Genomic DNA, 23,922 nt, shown 5'->3' with positions numbered 1-23,922 from the left:
TCTGTAAGGCACATAAATGGAAACCTTCATCTGAGCTAAAATAGGATATAGAGGCTCACAGAATGGCTGCTTATTAAGATAATGAGCAGTGATGGCAAACAAGATCTTAGAAGGATGATAAAAAACATGGACGAGGTTTGAAGGAATTTTCTTGCCTTTTTTTTAAAAATATTTTTAGATTTTTGTTGTTGATGCTATGGATTTTTAGGGAAAGCTTAAAGAGTCCGGAAGAGTCTTTATAGCTGGGAAATGGAACCTGGCTCTGAATCCAGTCAACATCAGAAAAGAAAGCCTGTGACACATGGACTGGAAGATCAAAAAAGGGTAAGTGACAAAAGGCAAAAATGCTTTCTGCTGAAATTGCTGAATGAGATACAAGTGGCAGAAGAGCTCCCTATAACTCTTATCAATTGCAGTTGCTGCTTGCTATGCTTAGCCAGCTGTAGATATCTTCTCCTGATTATATATTTTTAAAAGTGCTTGTGTTTCTCTCTGGGCTTGTTCCAATGTGTGGAGCAAAGAGCTGAGGGAAGGGAAAATTGGAATATGAGTGAAATAAGAGAAAAATCTCCAGTATTTTGGGTAGTTATTGATGGAGAGACTTCCAGTGTAAATGAAGTATACTGACACTTACTGAGTCTGGTCAGATTATTGATTCATTGTAACTAACTTTTTTATCGGTATAATTAGAGAGGTTAAAAAGTTGCTTTCTTGGGATTTGGTGATTAAATTTGTTGAACATGTTGTGCACTTCTCAGCATCCCCATTGTCCTGATGGTAGTGTTTGCATTTTACTGTAGTTTCCAGATGTAGCTTTGACTTGAAAAAAACCCAAAATGCACAGTGGTGTGTGCTTAATGTCTGCTGGTGGACCTTATTTTGTACAAGTGCTTTGTGGAAGCTCTGTGTGTCAAGGCGGTATTGTATTATTTAATACTAATGGCTTGGTGTGTTGAGTTGACCTAAATGAAGTTGCTGTCTCAGACAAACCATAACTTTTGAACAATTGAGACTTTAAAGTTTTTTTTCTTGGCACTGGTCTAGCAAATAGTAAAACTTGACAAATTTCTACTGTATAAGTAATTTATATTGTTTTCCACGCAGATTTGGTGGGTGATAGCAACCACTGTGTGTTGAGCTTTGTGTGGAGAGATCCTTTTTCCTGTAGCTTTTACATATGATTTTTATTTCAGTTGAAAATTGAGATGGAAAAAAAAATTGACCATCAGCTATTATTTTGCTGTTCAACAGCGCTGTCTAATTTTGGAGAGAGGGAGGTTTGTGTCACAGTTTTTTTTGACTCTGCTGAAGAATAAAAGTGGTTTTCCTGTCACCCCATTAGAAATCTAAGCAGCCTGGAAAACTTTCAGAAATTGGATAAAATGCAGCTGTTTCCTTAGAGAGAAAGGACATGTAGGGAACATTTATTTGGGGAACTAAATAGAGGTCCTAAATGTGTTTTAATTGCACCAAGCATGATCTATTAAGTGATAAGCTGCCAAGATCTTCCTTCTACTTTTTTCAAGGAAGTGTTTTGGGACTGGAGTAAATCAATAAGGATTGAAACAAAATCCTTCTATGGACTTAATTTCTGGGGGCTGCTAGTGAGCTTTTTTTCTACTTAAGTACACAACATTATACTGCATATAGGGTATGATGGGAAAAACATTTGGGACCTATGACACCGAAGTACACTGTAATTGTTCTGATGCACCAAAATTAATATGCAATTATGTCTGTCTCTCCTTGCTGATAGGTATAGAAGCCTACATCTCCCATCTGCTCCTGGCTCTGGGTATTTGGTGCACATGTAGCATGGGGCCTCTGAATGTATAATGTAACCCCAAGTAAGGCTCAGTGGCAGCTGGGATAACATCAATTGGTCATGCTTTGCTGACATTCATTTTAACTTGAACTCTAGCCGTCATGGAGATTATTAAATTTATAATGATATATGTAAGATCCATTTTAATGACTCTGCATGCTTGGGTGATCTCTCTCACTTCTGTTTGCAAAACAAGTCTTAATAGAGTATTACGTTTCGTTTCTTATAGAATTTTCCAGGGAAAGGTTACTGATGGGAGCTTTGCTTAGGCTTATGTTTACTGGGAAAAATCAGTTTGCAATAAAAATTTTGATGCAACTCAGTTGTTGTTGTGGTGTTGAATAGTAATATCAACTTCGGTGTTCTTAAGCTTAAAATTCTGATGTTTCTGATTGGGAAAGGGGGTGTGTGATCAAGGGCCATTAAAACTAATCATCAGTAGACATTTTTGTTATTGGAAATAAGGTTTGTGCTGAAAGAAATAAGACCAAGCTCTCTTTAAATCAGTGAAGTGCATTCTCCTTTTTATAACAATATATTTTATGGTCATAAAGTCAACTGTAATTTAGTGTTTTTGAAGCAATAAGAAATCAATGTGTATATGTACACCAATCAATGATGCATCTGGCATGTCGTTCCCAAGTAAAATACAGAAAGCTGGGTTTGCATTTGTGGTGTAGAAATAAAGCTTTTTTTTTTGTTTGTTTGTTGTTGGTAAGCGTATTTCTAGGTACCTACTTAGTAGCTATACTGATTAAAGTAAGACGAGATTTAGTATTTGTGCTTATTTTTTTAGAGGTATGGTGTTTTGTTTTTTGCGTGTTGGCTGATCTTCAAGAACTAGAAACTGGGCTGTGTCTGACACGGCTGAAATGAGCAGGAGCAGGTTCTTGTCATTCATGGCTGCGTTAGCTTTCCAGGCTGAGTTTAAGAGGACTCTAGTATTAACGTTCAGGATAGCATCACATCTATCTATGTAATTTATGTTGACTTTAGTGGGAATCACATAGCCAAATTCCATGCAACTTGTAATATATGAGTGAAAAATTTGATCAGGTTTAACAACCATGTAAGTGGACCAGCTGAAGGTAGTAGGATTACTAATATCAGTGTGAATAAAGTGAGCAGGCTTTACGCCAATATATGACTATGGCAACGAAGTCTTTGAATACAGGAGTGATATAGGTGATGCTATAGACTTGATGAGTTTGTGTGTAGGTTATTCTTTTGATACCAAAAATGGTTAATTGCTTGTGAGCAGTAAAATCACAGACGTTTGTTCTTGAAGAAGAGACTTGAGGAAATCACTGTAAAGCAGATAAAAACTGCTCCTAAAATAATCTAGACACAATTGAGTCGTCCTGTGTCATGAAAAATTTAGTACTGCCCTGTGTTCTGATTAAATGCATTTTCTGCTGAGTGAAATGAAATATTCAGTTAATTTTCATCCTTCATTCCTACTCTTACTGATTTCTCATTAATATCAGTAGCTTTAAGTTAGTGGGACATGGTAAAGCAATGCAAATGTGTAATAGTGACAGAAGTGTCTTCTGCTCTGCCTGAATGAGTCTGCTTTGATTGAATGAGTGAAAGATAATTGTCAAACATATTTAGACCTTGGAAGGACCTCTGTGAATGCCTATTTTATGCTTTTATGTGCTCTGTTGTCCAGCTAAACTTGTGGCTCTAATAACCTGGAAATGACAAGATAAGCAGAGATTTATTTGTACCTACCCAGTGTACTGGGCTAGCAGGTTTGAGGAAGGACTGTTTTTCTTGTTGTGGCACAGAAAGCGGCACGCTAATATTGCACCTCATAGGGCTTATAGGTGGTTGGTTGCCTTAATGTGTGGATGTTTGAGATTTTTTTTTTTTGACTGCAGAAAAATTATCACCCTAGACTTTGAAGTGTCAGTTCAAGCTACCAGGACGTGCTAACACAGAGGCATAGAGGATCTGGGACTGGATCTTGTAAAGCCGAACTGGTGGTCATCTTCCAGTAGTTACTTTCCCCCTCTTTCTACTTGATAGAAAAATTTATCTTTTTTTTTTTTTTTTTTTTTTTGTGATGCATCTTTTCTCTTGATTTGTTTTTAGTGAAACAGTTGTCATGATTCACATGACTGAAGCCATATGTTATGGATTTCTTCTTGATTTGTATTATGTTCTTCCTGGGTTATTATTGATACACTTCAGATTTGCTTGAGGATACTTTGCTGCTACCTTTCTATCAAAGTCAGTTTAAAGAGCATAAGTGGTCTCACATGTATTGACCTTCTTATTGAGAACTTGTGCTGTTTGAAGCGGGGTAATGTTGGCTGAGTACTATATTTATTAGCAGATTTTTGTGCTGAGACGTTAACGCAGTTGACGCGTGCTGCGTTGTTGAGCCAGTGTGGAAGCACTCAAGTATAACCACTTATAAATTGCAGCAAGGCTTACCTTACAAAATTACAGCAAGCTGCTGTGTGGTGTTTTGATAATGTAGCTAACTGGGCTTTTATTGAATTAAAGAAATGCAATGAAATCCACTGAGCAAGAGAACTGAGAAAGTGTCATAACCTCTCCTTCATTTTCCAAGTATTTAAAACCTTCTGTAAAAATAACCATCTCTGTAGTAGCATTTTAGCTCCTAGCTATGGGGTTTACATTTTTTTTCTCATAATTAAGATTGTTAATAAATCTACTTTAAACCTGATATTCACAGAGTCAGATTTAGGAGACTTAATTACATGGATGGGCCTTGGTGACCTGTCCAAGGCTCGCCCTCTGCTTTAAGGTTGTAAGTTCTCTGCTGTTAAGATGCTCCTGAAACACATATTGTGGGTGTGCTGTCTGTGACTGCTCTAAACCACTCTTTTTAAGAGATTGGCTCAGAGAAACAGGTACTTCTGTTCACTTTAGTGATGCGGATTTGCTCCTTGATGCTTGTTAGAAGATTTTCTGTTCTTCTATTTTCTGCTCAGAGTTCTTTCTGCAGTGGTTTTAATGAGAAAGTTCTAGGAGAGTGCAGGTTTTCCTTATTGCCAGTGTTCTCCCAGTTGGACTCTGGTCTTAAAGAAATTTCTTGGATGAAAAAACAGGGCTGGTTATGAATGTTGAAAATGTTTATGTGAGGTACAGTGAATCTTGCTTGTTGAGCTGATGTCTGTTGTAATATTTGTCTACTTAAAGGAATTTTGCAACCTTTTGAAAATTAGAGGGTGATTGTTTCCAACTTGTGTAAATTTACAGTAGCATGTGATACAAAGGATCTGTGGCTATGTAGACCAATCAAAGATTAGACTACAGATGGTGAACTTGATGTGCTTGAGGTCTCTGTGGTATAGTCTCATCTAGAGTTGACTCAGGTGTAATTCTGTCAGTTTTTCATCTTTTTCCCTGTCCTTTTTCCTCAAGCTTGTGTTACTGAAAAATGAAAAAAGCTTGTCTGTGACTTTTCTTCATGTCATACTTGCACCAGTTGTTGGATTTTACCTCTGGCTTGTGAAAAAAGTAAACCGTATGCAGCGTATGCACGTGTGCTGTGACTGGTTAAGCAGCAATAGATATAGAGAGATATATATGGCTCCTAAAACAAACAGATGGAATACGTATGGATGGGATTTGTAAGGAAGGTGTGCTGGATTATTTATTTCTGTTCTTACTTGTAGTCAGCTGAGCGTTAAGACTTTTAAGAAGCTGAGTGTTTTTGTGGCTGTGCAGGTAGCTTTTTGGAAAGCCAACTTCAGTTCAAGTGGAACTGGAGCAGATCTTTCAGTGTTCAGGAACTAGGAGTGTTGGCATATGAAATGTGAACATAAGACTAAGTTTATAACAATACAGCATAACTGAAGGGGACAGTAGTGGCTTTGACTTGTATCCCAGTGGTATGGCTGTTTACATGGGTTATGTTATATATAACACGGATTTAAATAAAGTTTTGTGTTCTCCCATCTCACAGAAGAGTTTCCAGATGGGTTTATATGGACTCAGTCCTCTATATTTTGTTATAACCTCTGCTCTTGAACCTGATTAATTTTAAATGATACATATATTTTTTTCTTCTCTGAATGACATTAAGCTTCCTGGTAAATATTCAAAATGAATTTGTTCTTTATCTCCTGGTGAGTGGGGCTGCTTTTGTGACAGCAGAAATGTTTCAAACTTCTATACTGGCTATAATTTTTTTCTCTTTTTTCAGTGGTTAATGTTCTGGAGTCTCCTTCCAAACAATTGTCCCTGAAGGAGTCCATCCCAAGATACGCTAGATGATGTTAATTATGGGATATCAGTGGAAGGGGAGACGTTGGTATAGATAACCAATTTCAAATAATGATTTTTGGCTTATCAGGAGTGGCTATCTCATATCTGCCAGCTGTTCATATTGCTGTCTTAAGCAGTTTCTGTTTAATGACATGTACATCCCAATAAATCTAGCTTTAAGAAAGTTTTTCTGCATTGGTGTACTGGCATGCTTCTGTCCTCCCTGGCTGAGAGTGCTGAATTGAACTCTTAGGTCATTCTGACTGAACCAGCTCAACATCTCTTTCAGTGAATAAAAACAAAATAATGAAAAAAAAAATCTGTAGTTACTAAGACTGTATTTTTCTTCCTCATACTGAGGGAAACTAATTATCTTGAAAGTAACTTTACCTTGATTAAAGAGTTTATCTGAACCTGTGAGGATGTGAAAAAAAATTGATGTGTATGCACAATTGCATTGCAAAGCCAGGTAATGTACCTTTCTAAATCATTCGGGTGTGCTGGGAGAATTCTGATACTACGTGTGGTTTAAGTGATGGACAACATTGGCTTTCCACATTAACAGTGACTTAAAGCTTTTGTTAGAGGGAGGGAGTCAAGTTAAACAGGAGATGCAACCAAGTAGTCAACCTTGAAGATGCAACTGCTATTTCTGTTGTGGATATGTATTAATGGAATAATTATGAATGAAACATTACATAACAAAGGATAGGACTCTGAAAGTCTCTGTTAAAAACATTTATAAGACTGTTTACTACCTTGCTGATGGCACTGTTTTAGTAGAATGCCCAGTTTGGTACCTTTATCTGAACCAAAAATAGAGAATGGGGATGAATTACAGAATGGTCAGAAGAGCCTGACACCCCCTGTCCCCTATGTGCACAAAAAGCAGAACAATTTTTCTTGTACGTTTATTCCAAAATCCTGGAAAGCGTGCCTCTGAAAATGCTGGTATGGAAGAGTATTTACAGAGTAGATAAGTACAGATGCCATTTTAAATGGAACTGTACAAAATTGGATAGGAATGATTTCTGTTTGCTGAGACTGTGTTGAACAATATGGAAGAGTTGATGATTTTTCAGTCCCAAAGGAGCGAGGGTTAATGCCCATGTGTACTTTATACATGACACCCCTAATGCTGTTCTTGCCTCCAAGAAATTCCTTGCTTGCATATGTGTGTATCTACATAACATTTAGTTTTAAACTGGCTTTTTTTCCTCTTCTTCTCTAATGATAGATTGAGAATACACTGGTGTGATTTGCTGGGACAGATCCTACAACAGTCTGCCTGGTATGCTGTACTGCCTGTGGCACTGATCGATACGTGATGTTTCAGAGCTGGAGAGAAACCCAACAATATGATGCATCAGCTGGTTGCTTTGTGTGTAGGGAAGAAATCCAGCCATTCCTCCAGATGCTGCTGACATCGGGCTTTAAACCCTGAGGCATTGGATAGGATTAATATTCTTATCTTGGATGGCTACAAGTATTAATGGTCATAAATTAGCGGGGATATTTAAAAGTTCAGCCAGGCACCTTGATTCTATAGAAAATATCCAGTCAGCTATGGGTTGTATGCAGAGGTGATATTTTGCGTTGGGTGCTCTCTTATCCAGTTGGCTTTGGGGTTCCTTGTCTGGGGCTGGAGCGTGGGCTGGAGGGTGAAAGCTCCGAGGCTGGGCACGGTGCTGCAGCTGTGTCTCAGTGCACTAGTGAGCCTCTTAAGCTAGTTTGGCACATCCTGGGGTATAAATGAGAATTTGATAGCTAAGATTGTAACAGCTTCATCAGTTTAATGTGAGAAGTAATGACACCAAAAGGCTCAAGCTGTAAATGCAGTTAAGTGCTACATAATATAGTATAGTATATATTCTCTATAGTATAAAGAACACTTGTTTCAAAATAAAATGAATTTCTGATGTCCAAAAGGAAAAGCCTTTCATATTTGTATCAAATATTGGTTACAGGATGCTATGGAGAGCTCCCTGTCTAATAAGAAATTTTCTTCTGTTACAGGGTAGACAGTAGAAAACTTTACCTCTGACTTGTCAGATTGCAAAGTGTTCTTGGAAATGTTTCTCTGGCTGTGAAAGGCATGTCATCTATCCTTCCCTTCTTGTACAGTGATTTATCAGAAATGGCTTTATTTCCCTCATTCTTTCTGTGATTGAGATGTAGAAGACGATCTTTGCTGTGCCATAGGATACACATGCCCTGATGCGCAGCCTCAGAAGCCAGCCAACTCCTTCAGTCCTTACACATGTGAATAGTCCAACAGGAATTACTGAGTTGGAAGTGACTCAGTATTGTGAAAATAGTGTCACACAATTGTGTGTTACTGTTCATTTAATAGGACAGGTGTGTCTCTGTTACATAAAAGGTACAAGTAGGCAAACATTAGAGGTTGTGTTTTTAATTATTTTTATAAAGCAAGTGTGACTTACAGATAATATACATTAGAACTCATTAGCATGTGGTTTCCTGCACATCTCTTTAGAAAAATCTTCATTATTATGCAAATGGCTAGCCTCTGGCTTTGAAGTAATTGTCATATGGAATAATGTGTGGGCCATGATATTAAATTCTTCAAAACTTAAATAGCTGGGAAATTCATATTGTACAGTAGATATGGCCTCTCATGATGTCTCAGCCTGGAATCAAATTTGATATCCCTCAGGTCCTCTAGCTATTTGGATATTACTGGTGAAGGGAGCGATAGGGAAGGGAATGGGAAAAAGGGGGGAGGAGTGTAAAGGAAATAGTCTCTGTGATAATTCTGACTTATTTACTAAATGTAGGGCCTGCTGCAAAGCTGAGAGTACCTTAAGGGTCTTTCAGGAAGGGAGGCATTAGGGGGAGACAGACATGCATTTGTCAGTATTTATTTTTAGGCACCCAGTGTTAGGGTTTTTTCCGGTTGATTATAGTCTAGTTTGACAGATGTGGTATAGATTTGTTTATGCTTGCATAGTACAGCAATTCATAACAACTTCAAGAAACAAATATTAGTGACAACTTCCAGTGCCAGTAAAGCTGTGGTATATTCTTTAACAAAAAAATTAGATTTCTGTGTTACGATGTAGATTCAGTGCTACAGACAAAGTATATTTACTGATGTAGTTAGCGGCTGTACAATAGGTTTCTGTGCAGATGAAGGAGCTTTGAGTGAGTGTGAGAAAAGTATGTGTTTTCTGGCTATGTGTTTCTCCTTAAGGAGCACCATATGTTTGTCCATGCATTGAAGTTCATATATTGTTTTCAAAGGATTGCTAAAAGGAATATTTAGAATGTAACAGGACTTGGTAGTAAAATAGATGTGTTACAGAGGAAAGCTGATACTGCCTTCTAAAGTTGTTCAAGGTTAAGTTGGTCTAAGTCTAAAATAACTGGTAGGAGATTGCTGGACTAAGTTACTTTAGCTTATTCTTCCAACCTGAAATCCCCCAATAGTACAGTATCTTACTATTGTTTGTTTTCTAGATCAAGTCATAATTTCCTTGCGGAGAAAAACTGGAAGGCATAGTACATCGGAGTTACTTGCCTTTTCTTACACTGAACTTTTTGCCTGTCAGACAGTTCATTCTTCATTTCTACTCCTTTTCTGATGATGCCACGTAACTCGGATATAGGCCATGACAGAGGGCCGTGGTCTGAGGTGGGAGCAGCATGTGTACAGCATCGTAGAGGAGATGGAGCCAGTGTAGACACTGAGACCTTCCTTCTATTCCTCAGAAGTTTGCTGCAGCTTCTGATGGGAACTACACCTGTCTTTGGGAGTCTACCAGGGTTGTTCTTCCAACATTCCCATGGCAGTAAAAGTCAGTGAGAGGATGGTCTTTGTTTTTTTCCTTACAGAAGACTGTCATTTGTCGTTTAGAAAGGAATGATTTGGCTTACAAATTAGCTTGTCCTTGCAGCATTAGGAAAAAATAGCACGGTGTTGAAGACTGTGATTCCTTTACTTGCTAACAGAATATGATGAGTGGATGTCTCTTGAGGCTATCACACATTGATGGTAATAAATATGTACTCAGACTTGTGTAGCTGTTTTTCAAGCGTTCTGCACAAAAAAAGGAGTTGTCTTCAAGGGAGCTGAGGGACAGGGGAGTAGCCTCCGAGACCTGATAATAGAGTAAGCTGAGAAATGGATACAGGCAAGGTAAGCTTGTTAGGAAAAACTTAATTTATATGTGGAAAACGAGACCTCTGTGCTGCAAGCATTCAGTTTGCAGTTTATTTTTGAAAGTCTTTCAGTTCTTCATTGTGATGACAGCAGTGACTATCAGATCTTCAGTAACTTGGAGGATTTGTTTTGGATAAACAACATGCATCTGATACGACTAGTCCAAAAATGTAACAAGGCAGATGGAATTGCCTGTGTTATTTCAATGTCTCTCTTTGAATTTTTCTAATTCAGATACTTCGCTTTCTTCATTGATTTTTGCTGTATTGTGTTAAACAAAATAATTAACTTTTTAAATGTTTTCAATTTATTACTGTGATACTCAAAACTTGTAAGTGAATCCTGTGAACACAGTGGAAATAAGGGAGGTTAGAAACCAGAGAGATAACAGAGTTGTTAGATGTTGTTAAGTTGGAATGTACTTAAACTTCTTGAGATGGGCATTAACTGTATTTCAGTTACATTATTTTTCCATTGGTCCACTGTGTGGATGTTAAATGAACTAAAACTTGATGGTGCTAGTTCAGTTATTGAAAGCATGTCATTTCCGTATTAGCTTTGCTCAAAATTAATATAAGATATTCTGAACGAGTGAAAGTTGCATCAACTAACTCTTAGTTGAATGAAGTAGTGCTTTAATGTTATTTAGGCTGATAGTTCAAACCGTTGTGGGAGGGAAAACCATCACCAAACACCAGAAGAGATCTTTCTTTCACATATAATTTTTGCAGGTTTTAAGCACTTAATGCACTTAATTGTTGCAAAATTCATGTTGGTATTGTGTGTGTGTGTTTTTTTTTTTTCTGCTATTTTTTGAATTTGCCTTCCAAACTGGCATAACTTTGCTTAATATGCTGACTTGTGAAGCTCAAGCTCAGCAATAGGCATAGCCTGTCTTGAAACTCCTTTTCTTTTAAGATGCTTGACGAAATAAAAGGAAGAATAGTTATGTATGTGTTAGGACTGGATTAAAAACTTCATAAATATTTATTAGGTGGGAAAAATAAATACAGGGATGCATCCTTTAAAAACTCAAATGATATGACATAATAGACCAGCTGGCAGAGGATGAAAGTTGAGTATGCAGGAGATTTTTCACCTTGTATAAACTATACAGGAACTCGGAGTGCAGGAGGGCCTGCTGAAGCTCAGAAATAGATGGAAGCATGTACGGACAAAGGTCTTCATAGATTGGCAGGTGATTGCTTTTGAAAGAGCCTGGAACTTTACATCTTGGTGGTGGGTGGCCTAATGTCACTTATTGTATTGACAGTAGCTGAATCTGAAGTGAAGGTGTTCAATGCTTTGACAGAATCAAAATATGCCAGAAGATACATACTGCATAATGATAGCGTCATAACTGTTGCTCATGTAATTGGGGAGGTGATATTGTTTGAAAGATAGGGTGTCAAATTCAAATCTTACTTAGTTCTCGTTGCTGTCCTAGCCTGCAATGAGGGGGAGTTCATAAGATAATGGGGAAAACTTCTGCCTCTTGGTCTTTTGTATCTATAGCATGGGGTGATATTAACTTTATAAAGCATTTTGGGACCTCCAAATGACAGGGTTCAGTGAGGTTAGCAGAAAATCCAGGTTTCGTAATATACGCTGCAATCAATAATGGCATAAACACAATGTCTTGTTGATAGTCTTCTATACTTTATCTGACTTGGGGGTAAAATATTTTCAGCTTGTTGGTGTAGCTATTAGACTTTTCTGTGTGTACAAGCACATCTCTTTATAGAGCAGAATATTAGTTTCTGATATTTGTAAATAATAGGAGCGAAGATGTAGCTCTTGGGTTCAGGAGGAGTGTGTAAAGTACTGAGCTGTAAAAGAAAAACCTATCTCCCTTGCTCACTCAATTGTTACCGCAGGATTAGCACTGGCAAGCGCTGCAGTCGGGCTGTAGTAATTCATCCAACCTGTGTATGTTCCAATAGCAAGAAGCGTCTCTGGAGCTTTACTAAAAAGTTCAAATAAATAAAAAAATCCTTAAGAATCTGAGTGTGTGTAACATGGGTTGGACTGCTTGGTCTGCTGCTGCAGCTTGGCATTTCAAGGGCTAATGTCCCCTTGGGATGATTCCTTCGGTGTTGCCCTACACAGATGAAAATGTGGTACACAACCCCCAGTACTGCAATTCCCTTGGATAAAGATAATTTTTTTTTTTGTTGGAGAGAGGGCGTAATTTTCAAATGAACCCAGCTGGCAACAGGGTCTCCTGTGACTTTTAGGCAGTGTAGCTCCAAGATCCTCAGTTGATCTCAGGATCAGGGAGAATGAGGGGGTGATGGAGGGTGGGTTAGGTGGAGGAAAACTGCCTTGTTTTTGCTTTTCTTCTCGTTCATGCAGTGCTGGATTCATTTTCTGTTTGGGTTTTTTGTTGCTATAAGTAAAATGGAAGTTAGAAATTAATAATCTCCATGAATGGTGAGATACACTTGTTTTAGTCTTGCAGACTAGAACACAAGGTAGGTGACACAAAATCAAATATAATGCAAGCATTCACATCATATGAGCAAGTCTGCTTAAAAATTGAAGTATATGCTTGTGCTCATTTCTTAAAAAAAAAAAAACAACAAAAAAAACAAACAAAAAAAACCCAAACCCAAACAAAAATAAATAAACCCAGGAAAAATAAAAAACCCCAATAACTCCCCCCCCAAATGCTCTCTATATAGTCTGTAAATGACTGTTACTGTTCCATAGGTGGGTTTTTATTTGTGTATTGAAGTACAGACAACTCCTCTCTGTACAAAGTTATGATGCATTGTGAAAATAGCGGCTGGGTGATGGATGTGTTGAGAGGAAGGCCACGCAGAACCAAAGGTGTGTGTGGAAATGGAGGCAAGCCTGCTGTTGCGCCGCCCTGTGCTCTTGGGGAGCAAGGACAGCCAAACAACTTTCTCTAATTTGCATCATTTGTACACCTTGATGAAGATGATGAAGCAGTATCTGCTCTCCCTCTCTCCTCTCTTCCCTTTCATCTGCCTTAAGGTGATGTAATAACATTTGCTGTGCAATAAAAGTTAGTGACAGTGAAGTGTAGAAGGACTTATTTATGATCAAGGCTTTGGTTCAAAATCTCTCTGAAGATGCACATATATAAATCAATTAAACATGCTAATTAGCCAATCTTACTAAGTGTCTTCAAAGTAAACCTCTAATTTATTTCATAAATTTTATGGGTTTGGATGAGGGGGTAGTGTAAAAGTCTCATGCATCTTGCTTCTGTGAACTACAGTAGCGGTTATGATTGCAACTTCTACTTCCAAACCTTTTCAGTAAGTGTATGTTAAATATTCAGAGCAGAGAGCAGTTACTTGCGTTTCTTTGCAATGAACCTTGTCTGAATAGGACAGTCTAAGCTAGAGAATGGTTAGAGGAGGACAGTCTATTCTTTGTCAGCCGTGACAAGTACTGAGTGCACCGCAGTTTATGCTGGTAGCTGTACTTCATTTACCTAGTAGTTCCTCAGGCTTGCATCTGGTCCACGGGTCAGGAAGACAACCCGCCATCCCTGATGAACCTCAGTACATACTATTAACAACCTCACACGGCATGAAGTGCTCCGGAGTGTATTGTAACGGCTGCCCTAGCTGACCAGCTGGGGATGTGCCTTTTGAAGAGCGGTAATACAAAGTCTGTTAGTGTAGTCCTTGGAGGATACAACAGGATGTAATTATGTTTCCTTAAAGCTTGCATGTGTGTTCAGCAAACTTAGAAAAGATCATCCAGATATTGTGCCCAAATTGATTTGAGAGTTTGGAATGACTGATTTACTTCAGAAAGAGAATAGTATGCTGAAATGACTCTATTGCAAGTCAATTCCTATAATGAACTTTAATGATATCTTTTGTTGCCAATTAAGATTAGTATTCTAGAGTGCTTTTTACATTATTACAGGTAATTTACTTTATTATATCCATTCTTACTAAACCAGAAAGTGGATTCCAATCTGGGATTTTTTGTGGCATCTAAATAATGAAAACAGTCAACCTTGATTTCTATTTAATGGCTGTATAAAGACTGCTCATTTTTTATTTGTAACTTAGTATCTTCTCCTTTGCAGATGATGTCAAAGATAACCTAAAACAACATAGTGACTATTTAATAGGTTAGTTTATCCCTTAATCTTGGAAGACATGACTGTGCACTTCAGCAAATAGTTCAAAATCAAGTCTTAGACTCCAGTTACCTTATGTGTCTACAATCCAAGCACGTTGTCAGTCATAATGCATGGCCACATATGCTATGTTAACAGAGAACATGGTGCAGTTAAACCCTTTGAAATCAAAGCTTTCATGAGGCAGATCTATGCAGTATGTCAGATGTTTGAGTGCTGAACTTTGGAAGCCAAAAACTATTCATAACCATTGATGATAACTTAATATCCATGGGGTTTTTTTCTTTTTGGCCACCTGCCCAGATTCTATAATGATGAGTAGTTATCTGTGCAACCTTTCACATTGTTGACAGTGATTAATAACTTGTTGTGCACACTTTCATTGCATCAAATACCAGTTTTTTGGGTAATGGGAAAAGAATATCTAATTAGGGAACTAATGTTATTCACTTCACACATTATAATTCAAGTATTGCTTTTGGAAAAACAAGGATATGAGTAGTTGTTTACAATATGATTTTTATGTAGTTACGAGGGTAGAATATTAGATTGCTATGTTTGTTTCCATCAGTTTCCCAGTGTATAGTGACTGAAATATGAACATAGAAGCATATTTTAAAATAATTTTACTGTGAGGAAGAAAATCTTCTTTTAAATCATTATATAGTCTTTTAAATGTTAAATCATAAAGTGATAAGGATAGCAAATGTTTGTAAAAATGAGATGACTGCAGCTCAGAAATCTTGTTCTTGTAGGCAAAACTGCTTGAAATTGCCAGTGTCTGTACTGATAAACACCCACTACTAGATACTTACCTCTATACTAAGAAGTGTAAACCTGATGCTTGGAAATCAAAAGATGGGCACTATTCTCATAATTACACTTCATTTAGTTTCTATAATATTTTTTTAATTGATGGCTTTTAACCTGAAATTTAACTTTTTTTTTTTTTTTTCTTTCTGATAGTACTAAAGTAGATTGCATCTCAGCATATCTACTCAACAGAAACAGAACTGTATGTTAGGTCACGTATGCATATTTTCCACACCTGATATTTACTGAAATTAAGATAACAGTAGGTTTTCTACTGTTTGTGTAATCGTTTGTTAAAATTCTTCACCTTTAACAACTCTTTTTGTTGTCTGATGTTACAGCTGCACGATTTACTAATGCAGAACCTGTAGTTGTTTCATGATTTAGATAATATCTATGTGTATATAGTAATTTCTATTCATGCGGGTAAGGTCTGACGTACTTAACTGGTATTCTTTCTGGTTTGTGTCATGGTTACTTCATTAACCATGTTGAGTTATGCTATAAACGTTTGCAGGAGCCTGGTCTTTGTAGTCATTCTCTGCGGGGAATTTGCGTTGAAATAGGTGGGGGATCTAAGTGTAGAAAAATGGTTTGAGTGGGCATCATCTGCTCTTTCAGGCAGGCAAGCTTAAGTGGTAGAATATATATATAATTTTAACTGCTAATGTACTGTTAGGGCAATCAAGAGGATGATTCCTTTGATGTAAGTGGTTAGGTGGGAGAAGGATATCTGTTCACTCGGGAACAGTGGAGATATTTAACTCCGGATGAAAGCAAGGGCCAACAGAGAAAATGCAGGAATATGTCAGTAAAACTAAATGCGGAATGATGATGGGGGGGATGCAAGTTTAATGAAACAGGATTGTGGCTGCGTAAAATCTTCGCATTTGCTGCTTCTTCAGTGTTTTGAGTCTGTTATGTATATAGTACTAAAGGTGACATATTCTAAAAGCTTGCTTTAGAGTTGCTGCATGCTGGGATATATGCTCACGTAGAGATACAGGAACAGAGGAAATAATTTTTGAAAATGAATTTAAATAAAATTCACACCACAGTGAAAATCTTTCTTCTTGTTTGCATTCCTTTGTATAATGTTATAAATTTGCTCATTTTTCTCACTGCAGCCTTGGAAAGGAAAGATTGTTTAACAAATCTTGTGCCACATGGAGAGAAAATGCAGTTGGAACAAGTTAGTTTTGCAGACACACAATAACAGCAGAGAAACAATATAGTGGTCTCACTAAAAATGATAGAAATTGTTGTTTACTATTACATTGACTATTTGGCTCTGATCTGTGTTCCAAAAGTGAATGCACAAAGAGAACGAAAGCCTGTATTAAATTGTCGAACATCAACCTAACAGCTTCTATCTTAGCATTTTGTTACACTCCACATCCTTCATTTTTATGCTTGTATAAATAGATGGAAGGATCGCTGGGACAGGGACCCCATTATTTCTTAGTGGAAAGGTACATAGTAAATTTAGAACTTAAATGAAGGGAGGTGATTTTGCCTGCATCTTTCTGTCCATAAGGATGCGATAACATTTTTTTGGAATCAGTAATTGTCTCGGTTCCTCCCATTTCCGTGGAGGATATGAAAATGGAAAAGCAAGAAGCTTGGCACATGACAGCTTTGTGATAGCTTGCTGTATTTCTGGGTATACTATTTCAAATTTTTGGATGAAGTAGGTGACCTGTGTTTATATCACTCTTCAGTGGTACATCCAAGACTGAGCAGTGAAACTCACTAACTAGTGGAAGAAATGGGAAAAAGCTGAGAAATGGTTGTTTTCGTTGGCTTTCAGTGGAGGCAAGGGGCTTGTAGTATTTTTCACAATCTAATTTGCGTTTTACTGGAGACAGACAGGGGTGATATTAAGGCCTGTGTTATTTCCCTGTGTACTTGGAATTCATATGTCTGAGTTAGACTCTTCCTGTTCTGCTGTGAGTTTCCCTGTGTGATCAGTAGAGGAATTTTCTGTTGATCTGCTTTAAAAAACGTAAGTTCTTGTGTTCTATCAAGAAAGATGGATTTTCTCATTTGAGGCCTTGCATAAGGGGCTTTACTTTGCTCTTTGTTCCTTTTAAATTAGTACTTGAAGTATCCTTGCCCTTTTAGGCCCAGGGTAAGATCCTAAAATATATGTAGAGAATAGTGAGGAAGGTAATGCACAGCGGTCATGCCTGCTGAAGACCTGCCAGTATGCAAATAGGGAAGATACTTTCCATAAAACACTGGGGTTTACCAGTCTTGCACTTGCAAAGATCTAATTTCCCCAGCAGTACAGTCATTTGCAATTAATAGCTTAGGAGCAAAGAACGAAGCACAGAATAACATGAGAAAAGTCCTATGAATATTAGCCATGAAACAGTGCACATCTTTTCCATCAGACATACTCAGCTTTTCATTGAATTGCTTAGAGATGGGTACTGTTGTGCACAGGAAGAAGTCTGAATGTTACTTGGAAACCAGAATTGGCCTCTCGCACTGTATTAGCAAATTGCATGATGGTCACGTTGCTTTGAATGTGATAGTAGGAGGCTTGCTATTCTTAGCCTTTTCAAGTTAATAGCTTAGTCTGAAATACTCAGTTGAAAAGATTCCCTAGCAGATAGAGATTTGCTGATTTGTGATATTGATTCTGACAGTTGTTTTTCTTATTTTCAAATTAATTTTTTGTTTTCTTAGTGAATTCAAGCAGTGGGTGTGATGCCACTAGAAAATGAACATTGTCTATTGCCAATTTGAGCATTCAAATGGTTGCACTAGAGGCAACTTCCCTAGTAGAGAAAATTATGTGCATTATTTCACCACAAAAAGGAATCCCTTTTAGTACTATGAGTTCATTTAAAATATACACTGGTAAGAGTAACGGAAAACCCAGTAGATAGAAAGAAATTTTTTCTACTTGTTCAACCTGTATGGTTGGTAGCTGAAATACATGTCTTAGGCAAGAGCAACCTGTATGACTTGTCCATGAACATGCATTGTGAAAGTTAGCCTAAAAGTTTAATCAATGAATGCATGTTTGGATTGTGTACTGTCATCAGGTTCCCCATCAGATTCTTGTGGCTATTCTCTCCTGCTTTAACATGCAGTCTTTTAACATGTACTTAGTGATGATGCCTGGTGTAGACATGGGGCCAGGGGTTGTGGGGTGCAAGGAGAAAGCTGGGCTAAGTAGTTTCTGGACCATCTGCTATACTGCTTGATGCAAGCGTTGGATATTTTGACATTAATTAAAACCTTTGCCCCTCAAATTCTTTCTTAATTGTGTTTTAGTTTCATTGGATCATTGTTCTAGACCTTTGATTGATGATAATGAATATCTGACTAAGTAGCATTGGGAGTACTCAGATGATGTGTATGAAGATACAGGACCATATCTAGAACCACTCCATCTGTGATTGTTGCTACTCAGGTTCACAGTGAAACAATTACTACAAGGTTTGAGGCTATAAATAGTCTGAAATACGGCTTTTTGAAGTATCTCTGAAATCCCTGGGTCAGTTGATACCTGTAATTCCATGGCTAGGTAGTGGAAAGGAGAAACTACCTCAGACATTAATAAAGGCTTCTATTTTCATATCCTTTCATTTAAGCCTGGTAGAAGCTTTGTATGTGTCAGGGTCCTGTGTTCAAGAGGACAGGCTTATAAATGTATTTAGCCTGGGTTCATAATGAAAGTACAGCTTACACATTTGTGGACTGATGGAAAGCATTCCCTTAATCCTTGCATTGAGTAATTTCAGCAGAATTTGAAAGTGTTCACAGGTATGTTGTCTTATAGATGGAAAGAAGTGGTTTTACCTATGCGAAAGGCTTCAGCCAGAGGTGTATGTTTTAAACACTAGGAATGTCGATGCAATTATGAATGACTGGGGAACTGAATGATTGTAGTGCCTCTGCTCACAAATGTTCATAAAAATAAAGTTTCAGGATGTTGTGAAAACATTGAGACTCAAGGCTCAGCGGGAACAGCTCTTCTGACCAGCATTTTGTGCCAGTCTAACTCTTCCCTGACCATGATGTGGACCCACCTTTGCATAATTTAGTGCCACCTGAAGGAAAGTTCTGGTCTTCTAAAGAAACATCTGTAAAGCTATTTGGAGTGCTATAATGGGAGTCATTCTTCTCAGAGATGACTTAGTGCTTCCAGCTGAAGTGGAAGTGTCTGGTTGTTTGGCCAAGTGAAAGTTACGTCAAGTTGAAAGTTTTGAAGATGAATTTATTTAAGATAGGTCACACCCCATTTAACAGCTTGGTCTTTGCAATGCCTCTTCTTGAAACTGGATATTCTCACGGAATTATTTATTTCCCATCTAAAGCTCAAAGGTTAGAATTATTTGGACTTTGGGGGAAGGGAGACCTTTTCCCATTTAGGGTGGTTCATCTCCATTTTCTCCACTTTTGCCATTTACAGAAAGTGGGGTGTGTGTGTGTGTGGGGGGAGGTATTTGGAGAGGCTGTGTGTTTTTCATGGCCTGTCCTACAGTTCCCCAGTGCTCTTCTACGTCCTGTAACAATGTGCTCTCTGTTCTGGACAATCTCTGGGATGGCTGGCCAAACAGCACAAACTGCTACTGCCTTCAGTACGGATCTTTCCTAGGTCTTTGTTTTGGTAGTGAAAGTCAAGCCTCTTGTCTTTTGAGAAATTTATCATTCTTTTTGGTTAAAATTGAACTGAAAGGTTAGGAACTTATTAAGGGAAGAAAGGGTGACAAGCTAGGTTGAGTACATGCTTACAGAATTCTTTCTGTAAGAAATAATCTGAGAAATTTTGTTCAGTGGTGCATCCAAAACAGTCAAACTTTTTAATGCACATCTAAACTAATGAGACAAGACTGGGAGCTCCAAAACAAACCTTGTGTCACTAGGAATACTGTGTTTTTCTCAGCTGGTGTGACAAGGATGTATTTCTATAAAGAATGTTGTTGAATAAATATATTTTTTTTCAATGGACTTCTACGAGCAGGAAAACATCTTATTTGTAACCATCTACTGAAGGATGAGGTGAGTCAGTCTAGTGATATTAATTTAGGTACAAGTAGAAGCCTGAAATTTTTTGGTTTTGAAAGTTTGGATAAATTTGCAATAGTACAGAATAAAGAAAACCTTGGCAACGAATGCCGGTAGAACTGGGGCTGTATCTTTAGGGCTGTAACTCCTCATTCTCAGTGTGCGATTTGGCCTCTTGTCTTCCATCCTGGTTAAAAGTGGTGGAAAAGGTTCTTCTGGGACAACTTTGCCAATAACTTGAGGCTTCCCAGTCTTCTTGCAGTGTGTTTGATACCAGGTATCTTCCAGAAGCTGCAGTGGTGGTTGTTGAGGCAATGGCCTAAGGCAAAACAGGGTCATGTTGGAGTGAGCAAACTCAGTCTTCTCTGAAATCTCAGAGGGTTTTGCCAAGCAGCTGTTTTTTGTACTTGATGTTTGTCGTAAGCTGGGTCCTGCAAGGGTCTTTGTTAATGACACTAATGGTACTTGGCTCCCAGTATCCCGTTTTGTCTGTGTCTGCTCGTGCAGTTGAAAGAAGAGCACATCCGGGGGTTTCCTTAATTCTTCCTCTGTGTGGTTTCCACTGTATCTTTTAAAGTGCTTAATGAGTCCTGGTGAGACTTCTGTCATCTTTTTCTTTTATTACTAAGCAGTGTATTATCCCTGTGCACCATAAATTGTTTGGCCTGTGTAAATTGATTTCACAGATGAAAATAAAATGGTAGCTTTCTAGAAAAAAAGCAAGCTGAATTTTCTCTTCATTTACATGACTTCATAAAGTGTTTCAAACAGTTCAGACAAGTCTGAAAGGCTGTCCACATTTGTGTGGACATAGGACCATCACAATCTAATCGGGTTGTATGTGTGATGTGTACATCCGGGCTTTCTCATACAAATAGAGAAGATCAATATGTTACTTATTGCAGTGTTCTGGGTGGTAGGTAATGTGTGCTTTACTGACACAGAGAATAGAGAACAACTGGTATGGATATTATATGGATAACATATAATAACTAATAGGGATATTATACATAACTGTATAGCATGTCCTGTGCATTTCAGTTCCTACCCAAGGCATAACTGAGCTACAACTGCGGCCAGGCATGGAGGTGCTCGGGGGGGGGTGGTGGGAGCTGCAGGGCTGTGGAGGGGAGTGGGGTCACCACGGAGCCGGGGCACAGCCACACAGCATTCCCTGGCTCCTGGAGGTCACCCCGTGACAAGATTTGGGTGGTGGAGTAGAAAGTGGAAGGGATGTGTTTATAGCACATGGAAATAACATGTGTGATGCATGTGTGCATACACAAACACATATTTATTGCACAATTTGGAAGTATGAAAACCCCTATTCTTTTATAAATATTTGTATGTTTCAGCTTTTCATTTTGATTTAATGTATGCAATCTACCATAGCAAATACACTTAGTTATTTTTTTCAGACCTTGCCAAGTGATTACTTTTACCAGCTGTTCCAAATACTGGAAAAAATAATAAGCTTAAAAAAAAAAAAAAAAAATCATAGCTTACTGCTTCCTCATTCAAGTGTCACTATAAGATTTGGACAGTTGCTCTGTAATTAAGTACCTACTTAGTTTAAAGGTTATAGTTGCAATGAAAATAATACATTTGCCATTTAAATTTATACTTCAAAATCTCTCATATGTCTCTCCTGAGGGAACGCAGTAATCTCTAGTCATGTAAACCACATGTCCAGTTAAGAGACAAGTACTATATCTTAAAAATAGAAAAATGGGCAAATTGTCCGTACCCCAGACTAAAATTTGGTTAGTTTTGTTTTGTTTCTTTGTTGTTGCTTTGTTGAGGTGGTTCAGGTTTTGCTGGGTGGTTCTTTGCGTAAGTATTTTCCTTGCTTGTATTAGCAAAAGCATAAAGGCTAGCTGGATTATGTAGTTTTCTACTTCTGGTGTTAGCCCATGGTCTGAGCAGAAAATCATTAGCTGTAGAAGCAAACTAATAGTGTCACTGATAGTTTTGCTAATGGGGTGTGTGCATGCTTGTATTGTAAATAGAAAAATATGTATATGCTCAGTTGAAGACATGGGAGAACCTGGAAGATAACATCAGTGATCACAGTTTAATAACAGTCTAGAAAGTTACCCATGTGGGTGACTTGTTTTGGCATGTTTTGTCTTGTGAAGATGATTGTGCTGTAACACTGATTTTCTGTTAATGCAAGGGTCTGTCTGATGCTTAAGGGAGGTCCAGAGGCAGTTTGGTTTTTTGTTGGTCTACATGAGTAATTTATTTGGCTACTACAGTGCTTGTGCTCTCGTTGCAGTTAGATGCGCGTGTTTTTGCAGAATCTTAATTCACAGTTGCTTTTTATGGTTTATGTCATGAATACCTGAAGTAGCTTACACTTCTTTAAGCCCCAGCAAGGCATAAGACTTTATCTTGCCCCTTCTGTGAAGGATTTCCTGTTTCTGGGGGAAAATAAGACATCTATTCCTGCCTGGACATCCCTTTCAGATTAAACTGCTATTCTTTCAACAACGAACTGTGTAATTGTGATTGTGGAATGGGGACTGGCCTTGGAGATAATGAAAGGATCCAAGTTTTAGATAAACTGTTTCTTCTGTGAGAGAGACTCCTAGTCAGAACTAGACTGGTGCATTTGTTGTGTGTTTTTTACTCTCTTTTCAATGTGGGCTGAATGATGAATTTGGAACACCTTCAGTATTACTCTTTGCACAACAGTGATTTCAAGTAGTGTAAGTGCCCTACTTACTTGTGTCTTTTTATTCTTATTTAAGATAAATTGTGCTTCTGTCAGCTGTAAATGTGGACTTGAAGATCAAATGCAGATTCAAGAAACCTCTGCAGCTGTTCTTAAACTTTGTAACTGTAGTCACTCCAACTGTCAATTTTAAATAATTTTCTCCTCACAGGACTTACAATAGCTTTTCTGGTGAAAAAACTACGAGCAAGAGCAATATAATTGGTTTGGCACCCCGAGGTCTTTTATTTAGCGAGCTTTCCCAGTTATGCCTGTGCAGTGAGGCTTATCTGTATGTTAGATCTTGAATGTGAAATGAATAGTCCTTTGTGTAAACACAAACAGATAAAATTTTATCACTTACTACAGCTATTTTCATGTAGTGAGTTGCATCTGAAATCCAGAACGACTGATTAAGGAGAAGATAAGCTATTGCTAACAGCTTCAAACTTAAGAGTGAAAATGTTAACTGAACACTGCAGTAGTCAAGGAAGGACTGTAAATAATGATGATAGTCAGAGCTAAAGATAAAGGTAAAAAGAAACTGAAAACGAGGGACCTGGCAATAATATTGCCAAGTGCTGCATGCTGTCGTGTTTTGGCATGGGCTCTGACTGATTGGTTCTTTGCTTGTGTATGTGATAGGGCCATGGGAGTCCTGATTTTCCCATCCAACAGACATCTTAATGAAGTTGCTGTCCTTGACTTCCTTTTCATGGAGTTTGACCCTATCACACGTGCAATTTTAAGATGTAGTCTTTGACATGGTTTTGTGTTGGGGACTGGTAACATACTTCAAGGGAAGTGACGTGATGTCCTCTGTGGCGCACAGGTTGGTATGCTTTACTGTTGCTGGGAGATCCTGCCTGTTGGTATGAAGGACAGTATGATCAATCACAGTGTAGCCGTGGATCTCTACAATTCTGCTAGCAGCCAGTGGAAGATGTATTTCCTGGGGAAAAAGGCAACAGGATGTGGGACTCTGC

The 23,922-nt window shown here is 38.0% G+C and overlaps 1 protein-coding gene across 3 annotated transcripts in view; it reads left to right on the top strand.

Moving 5' to 3' along the window:
• Window positions 1-249: 249 nt before the first annotated feature.
• The window catches only part of NAV2 (neuron navigator 2), a 410,112-nt gene continuing 386,439 nt past the window's right edge, over window positions 250-23,922 (top strand). For all 3 annotated transcript variants that reach the window (XM_033006875.2, XM_033006874.2, XM_033006873.2), the window contains exon 1: window positions 250-324. In XM_033006875.2, coding sequence (XP_032862766.2) covers window positions 250-324 — 75 coding nt within the window. The remainder of the gene's footprint in view (window positions 325-23,922) is intronic.

The sequence above is a fragment of the Tyto alba genome, unplaced genomic scaffold (assembly GCF_018691265.1).
Source record: "Tyto alba isolate M040663 unplaced genomic scaffold, T.alba_DEE_v4.0 Super-Scaffold_8, whole genome shotgun sequence".
Taxonomy (NCBI): Eukaryota; Metazoa; Chordata; class Aves; order Strigiformes; family Tytonidae; genus Tyto; species Tyto alba.
The sequence above is the reverse complement of the archived record's forward strand: the minus strand, read 5'-3'. Positions and strand labels throughout refer to the sequence as shown.